The following is a 14,784-nucleotide window of genomic DNA, read 5'->3' as shown; positions in this document are numbered from 1 at the left end:
AATTTATTCAAAATGGCTTGGATTTTTCTTGATCTATAGCATGTTCTTCACCCTTAGTAGGCCATTAGCATTTCCTTTTTTCTTATTTTTCCTGCCTTTCTTGCTCTTTTTTTTTTTCCAAATTCTTCTCTGTATTTGTAGGTTCCTTTTCTTACTGACTATGCTTTGATACTCCCTCATCTTTTATTTTTCATTTTCTTTAGTTACATTAGTAGTGTTGGCTACAACATCTACCTTGAGGTGTTGTTTTGCTGTATCTGTATCCTTGTCCACATTTGTCTTCACCTTAGATACTTTAGCTTTCTTGTTTCTCCTGTTTATAATATCCGTGAATCCCTCATTATTTTGCTTTCCAGTAGAGTTTGGAATTTTGCTAGAGCTAGCTTTGTCTTCCCTTGTTGTAGTTCCCTAGCTATTACCCGTTACATCTTTTTTCCCCAGTGTATCTCCACCTCCAATTTCTGTTTGCAGTAAAACTGTATCTTTACCATTTTGATCTGCTTCAATATTTTTTGTAGCTCTCTTTTTCTCGAGAACTCTATAGTTCATTATGTTGTGCCCAAGTTTTCTACAATATTTGCAAAATTTTGGAATGCTCTCATATTTAATTTTTTGAGTATATCCTTTCAAGGGAATCATCCTCGGAACCCACCCATACACTATCAGTTGAAGTTTCGTTAAATTTATTTTGACCCTGACCTTGGCCATGCTAAGTCTAATTTTTCCCTGAGAAGCAACATCTAATGATAATGGTGTGCCGATTATTCTAACAATTTGTTTCACATAGTGCCAATTGTGCATATTAAACGGAATACCTGGGAGGAGAACCCACACCGGAACAATTAGGATGTCTTCGTCTAGTTTGAAATCTGGCGATCATTTTTGTAGCCACATTTGTAAAACACGTCCAGTAGCTATGTTGAGTCCAAATCTATGTAAATGTTCCTCAGTGGGAAGTTTCTTTTTTAGGATCCTACACATCAAGAATGAGACTTTGAATAGTACTTCATTACTCAATAGCTTAGCAAATTGTGGGTTCTTGTTGACTTTGTGGTTCTGATTGTGTGATGATTGGAGATGTGCTTTCAGCTGGTGTAGGGATATTATGAGAATTAGGTTGAGAAGTGTTAGGATTAGAGGATATTTCAATAGTTGTTAGCTGAGGAGGATCTTGTGGGAATATGTCATCTAGGTCTGAAGTCATTCCTTTGAAAGAGAATACTTGTTCTATGAATGTAACATCCCTGCTCACTATAAAGGTCCTATTTTTCAAATCATATAACCTGTAACCCTTTTGAGTTTCTGAATATCCTATTAGTACAGCTCTCCTAGCTCTTGGAGCAAATTTATCTCCTCTAGGCAGAATGCTTACAAAGCACATACATCCAAAAACTTTTAGATGCTCAATCTTAGATGGTTTCTTATAAAGAACTTCATAAGATGATTTCCCTGATAGAACAAAAGTTGGCCATTTGTTTATCAACTAAACTGATGTTTAACACATTCACCCCAGAATCTGTTTGGCAAGGAGCTTTGAAACTTTAATGCTCTAGCTACTTCCAGTATATGCCTGTATTTTCTTTTCACCACCCTATTTTATTGAGGTGTATATGGGAAGCTACTTTGATGCACAATTCCTAATGAAGTCAATAACTCATTACATTTTGAATTAAAGAATTTAGTTCCATTATCTGATCTCAATTTTCTGACATTCAAACCAAATTGATTTTGCACCATGGTAAAGAAATCTTTCAATACAACTACTACTTCACACTTTGACTGTAACAAATATACCCAAGTATACCTACTAAAATCATCAACCAGTGTTACAAAGTAGTATTTTCTGTCATATGTTGGTATCATGCGAGGACCCCAAACATCTACATGCACAAGTTAAAAGATCTGATCTATTTTACTACTACTAGGTTGAAAAGGAAGTCTATTTTTCTTAGCCAAATGACATACTTCACAACTATGTTGTAATTTGGTATCTATCTTATTCTTTAATAGAGGAATATGTTGCATTGCAATAGTTGAAGGATGGCCTAGTCTGATATGCCACAGTGCTGAATCTTCCTACACTTGCACAATATTTTCTGCTATAGCTGGAAATTCCTTATTGAGATCCTTCTTCAGCAGATACAAACCATTGTGTTCTTTATCAATCCCCAAAACCTTTCCACTGTAGAGACCCTGAAACACACAGAAATCAAGGAAAAAAGCAGCACAACATGGCAACTCCCTAGTCAGTTTAGAAACCGACATTAGATTAAATTTAAAGTCAGGGACATGTAGTACATCTCTCAGTGTCAAATCCTCTAATATCTTCACACTTCATGTATGTGCTACATGACATTTACCTCCTGTAGGTACTTTCACACCATTGTTATTCTAGTTTTCAATCTTTCTTACAGTGTCTAACATTTCTTTATAAGGTGTAACATGATGTGAAGCACCTGTATCTATTATCCAATCATAGTTAAATGCCTTGGACAATAATGAAGTTGTACCTGCCATTAAAGTATGGCAGTCACCTGGATCAGGATCGGGCTTGTTTATAAGTCTCAACAACTGTTTGTATTGATCTTCAGTGAAGAAATGCCCCTGTATCTGAGGAGTGGTTTCAGAACTCCCTCCTTCTCCTACTGATATGTTAGCATATCATTTCACACAAGTGTTTTGAGGCCTTTTATTGCTTTTAAAATCTGGTAGATAGCCTATAATCTTGTAACAATTCTCCTTCAAATGACCTTTGTAACCACAGTAATCACATATGAGACCTGGTTTCCTTGAAACCTTGTACTCTTCCAGCTAGCGTAGTTAAAGGCTCCTTGTCCGAATTAGCTACAGTAAGTGTTCATTGACTCTCTTCCTGAACTGCTAGTGCATACACTTGATTCACAATCAACACAAGTGTTTTTAGAAGAATCTCACTTCTCACATGAATGTAGCTTTCATTTAAATTAATAAGGAATTGCAGCAAGCATAAGTTTTTGAGCTGATCTAGAAAAGGTCTAGTTTCCTCACAATCACACCCTGCTCCTGGCACCATTAGATCCATTTCATCCCACAAATCCTTTATTTTAGTATAATAGGATGTTGTAGAGTCTGTACCTTTCCTTAGGGTTCCTATTGTTGTCCACAAGTGATAAAACCTAGTAAGGTTCGATTTGTTAAAATGTTCCTTAAATTCATTTCATACCTTCCTCGCATCTGATGCGTAGATGATGCTAGGCTACAATTTAGTAGATACAATGCGACCAATCCATGAAAGCACCACGGCGTTACATCGTTCCCATTGATGCCTTAATTCACCTCTATAAGAGCTTTTCAAACAGGTTCCATCGATGAACCCTAACTTGTTTTTCACCAACAACGCCATTCTCATCGATCTGCTCCATAGCGCATAGTTTTCAGGTCCTGTAAGCTTGATATCAATCAATGCTATTCCAGGAGTGTCGGTTTGTTGTAAAAACAGTGGGTGATTGTGATCAATTTACGAATTTCCAGTTTCCGCCATGGCAGACCAGCTCAAGCTTCAAAAATGGCCGTCAATTGGAATTTTGAAATCCTTAATCTGATCTCAAATCGCCCGCTCTGATACCATGATAAAATTTGAGTATAGATCTAGAAGAATTCATAGTTGCATGCGACTAAGAATGAATATTACAGAGAGAAGAAGATGAATGAAGAAGATCATTTTTCTGTTAGAGAGTAACTTCCTCTGTTAATACAGAGTGCTTGTTTTATACAACTCACACACACGAGTCACGTGTGTAAGAATCGGTAAAAAGACTAAAGTACCCCTGACTAACTAACATAACTACCAATTGGCTAATATGCCTACCCTACTTTAATAGTTAGGGAGCTTTTGGTTGTTACTTGAAAATAGCAAGAAGTCTGTTAAAAAACCCAAATGAAAATAGAACAAAGAAACATATACAGATAACCAAGGAAACATCTCACATTCAAGATTTCATTTGAGGAGCAGAAATAATGTGTCTGTACAATTGCCCACAGTAATCACATCATTCATTTGTATGTTTGATGCTATTTTACCTATTTTGCATGGTTCAAGGGCTAATTTAACCCCTCCCCCCTTATAAAAAGGCCCACGTGTTGGACACGTGGCATCACAAGATGCTAAACATTCTTATTAGTGATTAGGGGTACACTGGTCGGGTTGGTTCGAATTTTTTAATTATCAAACCAAACCAAACCAATTGTGTCGGGCTATTAAATCTAAAGACCAAACCAAACCAATAAAAGTCGGTTTTTTTAATCTCATTTTTTCGGATTTTCGGGTTTTTTCGGTTTTTCTTTTCATATCCAGATATTTCTTTAATCCTAGTAAGACAGAACTATATAAGATATTTTTTAATAAAATAGCATGCATAAATATGAGATGAGTCATGTCATTATACTAAAATATTCAACAATAAGATAATAAAATCGCATAAAATAATTATTAATATGCCATAACGAAAACAACCATAATTTAAAATTATTAAGTTGCTAAAATATGTACGACTAATAAGTACTATTATTTACATGACTAAATACTAAAAGAAAAATAAGATGCATTTTATCTAAACCATGAAAAAACTAAAAAATATATATTCAACACTAATAACATTCATAATACAATTGAATTGAATGTCTTTTATTAGTATTAATATTGATTTAATTTTGGTTTAGGATTTATTTGAGTTACTAACATTTATGGAATATAAAACTTATTGGAGCATCCAAAAATTATACGTCCAAGATTGAAATAATACGTTAAAAGAATAAAACTATGAAAAAGCTTAAGAAATATTTATAAACTACACTACACAAATATTTTTATGTATTAAATTTATTTAAAATTTCTATACTTATAATGTCGGGTTGGTTTGGTCTCGGTTTGAATTTTTTTTAATTAAAACCAAACCAAATCAATTATTGTCGGGATTCTTTCCCCAACACCAAATCAAATCAAATCAAACCATAGCCGGGTTCTTTTTTCTTGGTTTGACTTGGATTTTCGGGTTGATACGGTTTGTCGGTTTCATTTGTACACCCCTACTAAGCTTTTGCCATCAATCAATAAAGGCAAATCAAGTCCAATTTTATAATTGCAAGGATAGATTGGATCCCAAATCTAAATAATCTCATATAGTTGAAATGTAAATTTGACCATTTTCCCTATATTCTTTATTCCAAATGAAAAATGCACAATTGCAAAATAGACCATTTTTGGGAAAACTCTAAGAAATCATGTTATCAAAGTTACTGACAAAAATTGAGTAGGCTCTTTCAAACTCAAGATTTCGGCTATGAATTAATTTCATTACATTCCCACACAAACCTTTCATAATTATCATTCATACATTTGCTTGCATCTTTCTAGAGTAACGATCAGATAATTGAATGGTATTCTTGAATTCCTCAAACTTTGACATTTATGCATATTTGATCTTTTTGAATGATATCATTCATCTTCTGAAGCACAATTAGCTAATTAATTACATCACGAAATAAAAATTAAGAATTTTCTCTTTAATTAGGACGTAGTAAATCATGAATCTAGCAGATTAAAAATTGTCTAAAACATGTTACTAGTGACATACTTCAGGAGTTAAAATTATTAGTTAGAAAAATAATGTTAGGAATTAGTGGCCAAAGAATGAGAAGCTCGACTTTTTTAAATTTAAGTGATAAAAAGGGTGACAAACTGAATAACTCGACAACATAGTGTCCAAAATTGAAAAGGAGAGCCCCAGCTCAAAGATATAAAATACGATTAATCTTGGAATAAGTGTTAAAAGGGACTATTAATAAAAACAATTCCTGCAGTAGTATTCAAACAATTGTTGAGCAATTAAATTGAAAATTGACCAAGACTTGAATACACACTTTCTTGAAAGTAGTATTCATTTTCACCAAGTCTTTCTATATGGCCACTCCGATAGTGAAGTGTTTGAATAGGCAATTAGCATTAATATCTTTTATAGACACTCAATTTCCTGGCACTTTCTCTTCCATTTCAAAACATGAATTGAATTTAACTACTTCACTTTCTCCCTTATAAAATGCCCATCTTACCCAATTAATCTTTTCATTCCTTTCATCCAAAAAACCAATCAACGAAGATAAAGAAGAAAGAAAACTTGGATTCAATGGATACAAGTTCTCGGGACAAGTCTTTTGCTATTGACCTTAACACAAACCCTTCACCGCAAAACGTCAATAGTATTCCGGTTGGTAGATCTATTCTTTCGTCAAAACAAATATTATTATTATTATTATTATTATTATTATTATTATTATTATTATTATTATTATTATTATTATTATTATTATTGTTATAAAAGTAATTTGATAAATGCAGCATGAGATGTTGGATGAAGAGTTGATCAGGATGAAAGAGGAGAATAAGAAGCTAACGACAACGTTAACAACTTTGTGTGAGAACTACAATTACTTGCAAACTCACCTAATTGAATTGCTGCAAAAACACAACTCTGAGGAGCAGAATTCCAAATTATTATCTAGAAAAAGAAAGGCTGAAGATGATCACTGTTGTGAAAATTCAGAAATCATAATTGAAGAAGCATCACCTAAGAAGCCAAGGGAAATCAGAACCAACGTTTCAACTGTTTGTGTAAAAACTACTCCCTCCGATCAAAGCGCAGTAAGTTCCAGAGATTTCTTAATTCTCAGTATGCTTAACAATTTTAAATATATTTTCAATCCTTAAAGAGATAAGCCTAAGATTGATCTAAAGGTTAAGGCACAATCAAGAATCAACAACCTATAAGTAAATCCACCACTGATATATATTAACGGGTACATAATTTCAATATATGAAAACGGTATAAATTGACTTTTTAATAAATGGTCTCAAAAGTTTGAACATGTTTAAATGAACTTCAAGTATAACTTTCTTCTTTGGTGTTGGTTTTCGAAATATAGTTCCTTTTTAAAAAATTTTCCTTGGCCTGATTTTCAGGTGGTGAAAGATGGATATCACTGGAGAAAATATGGTCAAAAAGTCACAAGAGATAATCCTTCACCTAGAGCCTACTATAAGTGTTCTTTTGCACCATCATGCCCAGTCAAGAAGAAGGTCAGTTCATGCAACCAATCTTCTTAATTTGACTAAATGCGTAAAAGAATATTATGTGTCTACTCTGGTGGTCAATCTTCATAGGTAAAAATTTATATGCACTCAGTGTTACAAATATTGATTTATGCGTAAAAGAAGACATTATATTTTCGATACAAACATTTATCATTTGACCATGTGAAATGTTTTATTATAAACTGTATTAAGATTAAATTGTATGGTTTAATATAAACTTGAGTGCATGTAAGTATGTACCCTATTCCTATATACTCACACCTAGACTAGAGAAATCATATAATATTAATGTATTAGTTTGTTTTTCCACTATATGAATGAAACTCAATTTGTAGGTGCAAAGAAGTGTTGAAGATCCATCAGTTTTAGTAGCTACATATGAGGGGGAGCACAACCATCCTCTCCCATCCCAAGCTCAAGTAACAGTCCCATTAATTAACCAAAATGTTACAACAAATCCTAGTTTTCTGAACAAATTCATGCAAGACATTGACACAACTTCGCTACAGCAAGTTTTAGTCGCACAAATGGCGTCTTCCTTGACCAAGAACCCTAGTTTCACAGCTGCAGTTGCTGCAGCCATCTCCGGAAAATTCTTTGAATATGATTAATTAGCTTTCAAATGAAGCAAAATTACAGTTACTCAAACGGTTTCTGTTTTTTCATTGAGATTGGTCATTGAAGTGAACCTAGTGTAAATTTACCATTTGGAAAGGATGTTTTCTTTGCTATAATAACTGTTTCTTAGCTGTGTTTTCCGAATATTTGGGCTGGTACTAAATAAAATTTATAGAATAGTAAAGACAATATTGGGAGTAGACGTTAGGATTGATTCATAAATATATACGCCATAATCGCATAAGATTACGTGACATTAAAAAACACAACAAAAAAAGTTTTGTTATATGGTACATGATTTTTAAATTTTTCTTGAATGATCTTTTGTCAATTTAATTATCTTGCAAGACTTATAAAAAGGAGGGGTTTCGTTCATGTTCCACTCCCAAATACAACTCTTTGCTGCCAAGGTATGGAGCAATACAAGTATATATAGGAATATAAAGGGGATTTATCCAAACAAAAAAGATAGGACGCTCGACTTCAAACTTCTGTTTACCCATAAAAAGCTACAGTTGAATTTGTAACGTGGTTTATAAATACATGAATTAAATTAATCTGATAAAATAAAGCAATGAAGAACAAAGCGAGTAAAATAAGGAGAATTGAAGAAAAGACAAGCCTTGGCTTCAAAATGTTCCCACTAGGATAAAAAATAATAGGAAATCTCAGCAACACTTGAATAAAACTTGAGAGAAAGAAAATTATCTTTTGCTATCAGTATTTCTTGATGTCTTACAATAAAATGAAAGCCTCTATTTATACTAGAGCTATGGGATGTACGATCTACAAATTATGCCTCATTAATTACCCATATTAATGCTATAATAAAAGATAATAAAAAGATGATAAAAAATAATAAAGGTTAATTAAGCATAATAAAGTCATTTTGAGCATTGGCACTTTCCTCGGTGGTTTCAGGGCATGAGTAACTCCGTATGATGTATTGTGACTTGTGTGAATCGTCGGTTTTGGTTTTCAGGTTATTCAGAATTGATTTGGAAGAATGAATTTCATGATTTGAAGTTTTAAAGCTGGAAGAGTTGACCAAGTTTGACTCTTTAGTATTTGACCTCAGATTGGAGATTTAATAATTCTGTTAGGTCCGGATGGTGATTTTGGACTCGGGAGTATGCTCGGATTTTATTTGGATATTTCTAGAATGTTTCGGCGCTAATTTGCGAAAATTGTGAATTTGAAGGTTTGGAAAGTTAATAAGTTTGACCGAGAGCTGACTTTGAGGATATTGGATTCGGATTATTGTTTCAGGAATTGTAATAACTTCGTTACGTCATTTGAAACTTGTGTGCAAAATTTGAGTTCATTCCGAGTTGATTTGATATATTTCGGCGCGAGTTTTGGAAGTTGAAAGTTCAAAAGTTCCATTAAGTTTCATTTGATGTGCGATTCGTCGTTTTAATGTTATTATGGGACTTGTTGGAATGTTCGGACGTGATCCTGAGGGGCTCGGGCGTGTTTCGGATTGATTTCAGACCATTTTTCTTCTTGTTTTCGATGCTGGTGTGTTCTGGTTTCTGGTGCCTCAATTGGTCTTCGCAATCGCATAGAGGAAAACTTGGAGCTGGAAGATTCTTAATCGTGGTTGCGACTGGAGGAATGCAACGATCTGACTTATCGTTTTGTGAATTAGCATTCTGTTTAGCGACTTAAGGTCCCAAGCAACTTCATAATATGTATTATGACCCGCGAGTGTGGTCGAGTTTGATTTTTGGAAGGTTCAGAATTAAATTGAAAGAGCAATTTTTATTTTTGAAGCTTAAATTAAAAGAGTTGACCGGAATTTGACTTTTGAGCAAACAACTCCGGAATAGGATTTTGATGATTTCAATAGCTTCATATGGTAATTTCGGACATAGGAGTATGTTCGGATTTGGATTTATAAGTCCGTAGGACAATTTGACGCATGTTGGCGAAAGTTGGAAAATAGAAGTTTTTTAGAAAGTGTGACTAGGAGTTGACTTTTATTGATATCGAGGTCGAAATACAGCTCCATTATGTCATTTTTGACTTGTGTGCAAAATTTAAAGTCATTCCGGATTGATTTGATATGTTTCGGCACAAGTTATAGAATTTGAAAATTTCATAAACCCATAAGTTTGATTCGAGGTGCGATTCATATTTTCGGTGTTGTTTAATGTGATTTGAGTCCTTGACTAAGTTCGTATCGTATTTTAGGACTTGTTGGTATATTTAGTTAAGGTCCCGAGGGCCTCGGGTGTGTTTCAGGTGTTATCAGATCATTTTGGGCTACATTGGATGTTGGTTTTATGATGTCTGGTGTTGTTCTTCGCGTTCGCGCGGTGCCTCTCGCGTTCGCTAAGAAGGATTTGGCTTCTAGGATTTTGTTTTTCGGAAGCTTATATCTTGCAATCTATAGGAATTTGGCCATGCTCCAAAAATAAAAGTTATATCCCTTTTTGTCTAGTTTTTATAAATATAAACCGTTTGAAATTTGGAGTTGTGTACAAAACGATATGGTAGATATACTATAGGCTGTCTGGGAAGAGATTAGAAATCGCGAAGAAGAAATTTCTGCTGCATAGAGCTAACTTTGGAAGATTATATCTCGCAATATATAAGGAATTGGGAGCTGAGTAACACATGAAAGTTGTAGCCCTTGATGTCTAGTTTTCAAAAAGTAAAACCATTTATCATTTGGAGTTTTGTATAAACGGTTATGATCATTATACTATAGGCTATTTGAGAAGAGTTTGGAAATGGCTGTTGAAGAATTTGTTCATCGCGAACGTGAGGGGAGGGTCGCGAACGCGAAGAACAAACCCCTGGGAAGCAGAATAAAGTCCAAAAAAGAGACTTGGTCTCATTCTTCTATTTTTGGAAGAAGAAATCTCGGGGAGGCTATTTTTAGAGAGTTTTTCAAGGAAAACATTTGGGTAAGAATTCCTAACTCGATTTTGGTTAAAATACATGAATCTATTGTTGTTTTTATCATGAAATTAGTGAATTGGGTTGAAAATGGTAGAAATTTTTTGTACCTTAAATTGAGGATTTGGAGGTTGATTCGTTATCGAAATTTAATAAAATTGGTAAGGTTGAAGTCTTATTGGAATGGGTGTTCAGGTTCCGAGAGGCGATCCCCATGTTGACTTTTTAGAATAAAATTTTAAGTCGACATTTTATTATCTGAAATTATTTTTGATGAATTTTAATGAAGTTATACAATTAATTTGGATAGATTTGAGATGTCCGGAGGTCAATTCAAGCAAGAAGGCTATTTTGGAATATCGGCCTAACTTCAAAAAGGTAAGTATCTTGCCTAACCTTGAGTGGGGGAATTACCCCTTAGGTATTGAGTCTTATGTAAAAATTATGTAATTGAAACTATGTACGCGAGGTGACGAGTACGTACTTGGTTTATATATGCAAATTACATTGGTTGAAATTCATAGACGCGCTTATGTATTAAATTGGAAAATTCTTGGAACATAGTAAATCCTTTACTTGTCACGACCCAAAATCTCACCACATGCGTCGTGATGGCACTTAGTCTCTAAGACTATGTAAGCCGATTATAATTACATTTCGAGCTATTTTTTAAAAACATATAATTTAATACAAGTGTCGAAACCAAAAGCGAAAACAAATATAAGAACCTCCCAAGACTGGTAATACTGAGTCACGAACTCTAACTGAGTACATGCAGTGATCCCAAAGATCGAATATACAATACTATTCGAATAAGAGTGGGCAGTACAATAAAAATGGAAAGACTCTAAGGGACTGCGATGATCATGCAGCCCTACCTTGAATCCTTGCGATCACACTCTTATCTCTGTCCGAATTTGATATCTCCAATACTTGACTCTGCACAAAAATGTGCAGAAGTGTAGTATGAGTACACTACAGTCGGTGCCCAGTAAGTATCAAGACTAACCTCGATGGAGTAGTGATGAGGTACAGTCAAGAAACTTACTAATCACTTAACTTGTGCAATATAGTAATATAAAGGGATAATAGAAAATAAGTAGCAGTGACGGCAACAAAGATCAATCTGGGATATGAACGACAAGGCAACAAGAACACCATAAATATTTCTCAAACAAATAAGGAACACAAGTATAACCAATTAATCAAGTCCTTCAAATATAAATCTTTCACATATAAGTTTTTCAAATAAAAATCTTTTGAATATAATTCCTTCAAATAAATATCCTTCGAGTATAACTCTTTTAAATAAAAGTCACTCTGTGACACCTCATTTCATAATCATAAAATACGGGTCTCAACCCACTTTCATATTTTCACGGCACCCCATGCCCATATCTCTATTACAACCGCACGGACAACTCACGTACCAAAATATCAATGTATATAAGATTCACAGGATCAATTTATTATCAATAAAGTAAGTTTATAATTTTTAAACCAAGTAAGAAATCAACAAAGAAATGAGTTTATTTTTTAACTCGTTTGGGTGAAGAAAATGATATTTCAATTAAAATGAAGCATCCGATAGCTACTGATTTGGTTATAAAATTTATTAAATTAAAATATAATAGCAACTTCTTTTATTCGAAACAACTCAAACCTCAAAAACCAGAAATACAAATCCTCAGAGTCTCGTACAAAAAGGCCAAAGCCAACACAATACAACAAGAAATATAAAACACTTAATATTAAGTTAAAAAATACATCACGGAGAACACAAGAATTTACATATTACGAAAAAATAAAATAATCAAAGACAAGTGAAACCATAGAGATATATCAACAAAAGGGCACTCCTGAGGTACCGCCTCGTAGTCCCAACACAAATATCAACAACAACAAGGCCCCCAAGCAACTTCAAGTCATCACAAATCAATCCCCGACATAGCCCACCGTGTCTCGCCACGTGCGCAATAATAAAGTAAATGCCCGCCTTGTCTCGCCGCACATGCATAATAATATTCCTACCTTGTCTCGCCACGTGCGCAATAATAAAGTAAATGCCCGCCTTGTCTCGCCGCACATGCATAATAATATTTCCACCTTGTCTCGCTACATGAGCAAGTCCACATATATATATAGCCCGCCTTGTCACGCCGCATGTGCATATATCAATAGTAATAATAGCACGGGAGAAACTCGTGCAAACACCCGAACAAGGAGCAGTGTATCAATAGTGGCAAGTTTATGAAGAGGGTAGACCAGCCTATGCAATACCACCAATTTGTGCTTAATTTTCGGAGATGTTTTTGAAAGAGTTTGTTCCCCAGACTCTCCGGGATACATGGCGCATAGAGTTTGAATGGTTGTGTTTGGGCACCATGAGAGTGTCAGAATATGCTATAAGGTTCAGTGAGTTAGCCCGACATTCACTTATCTTGGTTCCTACGGTTAGAGAGCGAGTCCGCAAATTCATTGAAGGGCTTGATTATGATTTTAAAATATGTATGGCTCAAGAGTTGCACACTAACATTCCATTTCAGCAAGTAGTAGAGATTGTCAGAATGTTAGAATGTGTTCGAAGTGAGGAAAATGAGTCTAAGGATGCCAAAAGGTCTCGGAACTCTAGAGGATTCAGTGAATTCTACTCTGTAGCTATGACTCATTATGGCGGAAGCTCAGGCAGTCGGTCAGCCCAGTCTACAATTCAGAGTACTCGTAGTGCTCAGGTTAATACTTTTAGTGCACCACCGACACAAGGTTCTTACAGTTATCCGGCACAAACTCAATTTGAGCAGTCGCGCCCGTAGAGGGGTTGTTATGAGTGTGGTGATACTAGACACATCATGAGAAATTGTCCCAGACTTAGGAGGGGTGGATTTTATTAGAACACTCAGGCTACAGGCTTTATTCCAGTTAATATTCCACGTGCACAACCAGTTAGGGGTGGAGGACGGGCAGGTAGAGGGCACCCAAGAAGGGGAGGCCCGGCACATTGATATAATTGCTATGACTTGGCTGAGGCCAATACACCAGATGGTGTCGTTACATGTATGATTTAATTTATAATAAAAGGAGCACTATTCTTATTTTGATTCAATTATGATTATCGATGTGAGACCTCCTATCGTGCTCCATATAGGGCGAGTTTGTGATTTGTACACCATTCATGTATTTATCCCTGTTGAGAGATTTGATGGTGTTAGCCCGTGTCTATCTGTAACGACCCAGTCGGTCGTTTTGAGTGTAATAGTCCTGATCCCCTATTAACTGCTTCCCCCGTATCTTTTTCTGCTTAGGTGACTTGCCGGGAGGTTTTGTTTTGGTTTAGGAGTGTTTTGGGATACTTAGTCCCTAAACGGAAGCTTTAAGTCTTAAGATTTTTAACCGTAGGCGGAACTATGTGAAGGCGACTTCGGAATGGAGTTTTGTCGGTTCCGTTAGCTCCGTTGGGTGATTTTGGACTTAGGAGCGTGTCCTAAATGTGAATTGGAGATCTGTAGCTAAATTAGGCTTGAAATGGCGAAAGTTAAATTTTTGGGAAGTTTGACCGGTAGTGGAGATTTTGATATCGGGGTCGGATTCCGATTCTGAAAGTTGGAGTAGGTCCGTAGTGTCGAATATGACTTGTTTGCAAAATGTGAGGTCAATCGTACGTGGTTTGGTTGGTTTCGGCATCGGTTGTCGGATTTGGAAGTTTCAAGTTCTTTAAGTTTGAATCGGAGAATGATTCGTGATTTTTAGCGTGGTTTGATGTGGTTTGAGGGATCGACTATGTTCCTATGGTATTTTAGGATTGGTTGGTATGTTTGGTTGAGGTCCCGGGGGCCTCGGGTGATTTTCTGGTGCTTAACGGATCAAAAGTTGGATTGGTGTTGTTGCTGAAGTCTTCAGGCATATGGTGTTTTCGCACCTGCAGCGAGGAGACCGCAAGTGCGGGATCGCACGTGCGAGCAATATGTCATAGAAGCGGAGTTGGGTGGATTGGTCAGGGGTCGCAGGTGCGTGGAAAAGGCTGTATCTACGATGCCCGCAGATGCGCAAGGCTGACCGCAGGTGCAAAATGAAATCGCAGAAGCGGACAGGATTCCGCAAGCACACACGCGCAGGTGCGGCCCCTTCCTCGCAGG

The 14,784-nt window shown here is 35.5% G+C and overlaps 1 protein-coding gene across 1 annotated transcript; it reads left to right on the top strand.

The window, feature by feature from the left end:
• The first annotated feature begins 6,021 nt into the window (after positions 1-6,021).
• Positions 6,022-7,860, top strand: LOC107799793 (putative WRKY transcription factor 40). Its single transcript, XM_016622943.2, has 4 exons — positions 6,022-6,242; positions 6,374-6,676; positions 6,995-7,111; positions 7,462-7,860. The coding sequence occupies exons 1-4, from the start codon at positions 6,162-6,164 to the stop codon at positions 7,735-7,737; spliced, it is 777 nt and encodes a 258-aa protein (XP_016478429.1). The 5' UTR covers positions 6,022-6,161; the 3' UTR covers positions 7,738-7,860.
• The last annotated feature ends 6,924 nt before the right edge of the window (positions 7,861-14,784 follow it).

Source organism: Nicotiana tabacum, chromosome 23 (assembly GCF_000715075.1).
Source record: "Nicotiana tabacum cultivar K326 chromosome 23, ASM71507v2, whole genome shotgun sequence".
NCBI classification, from domain to species: domain Eukaryota; kingdom Viridiplantae; phylum Streptophyta; class Magnoliopsida; order Solanales; family Solanaceae; genus Nicotiana; species Nicotiana tabacum.
The sequence above is the reverse complement of the archived record's forward strand: the minus strand, read 5'-3'. Positions and strand labels throughout refer to the sequence as shown.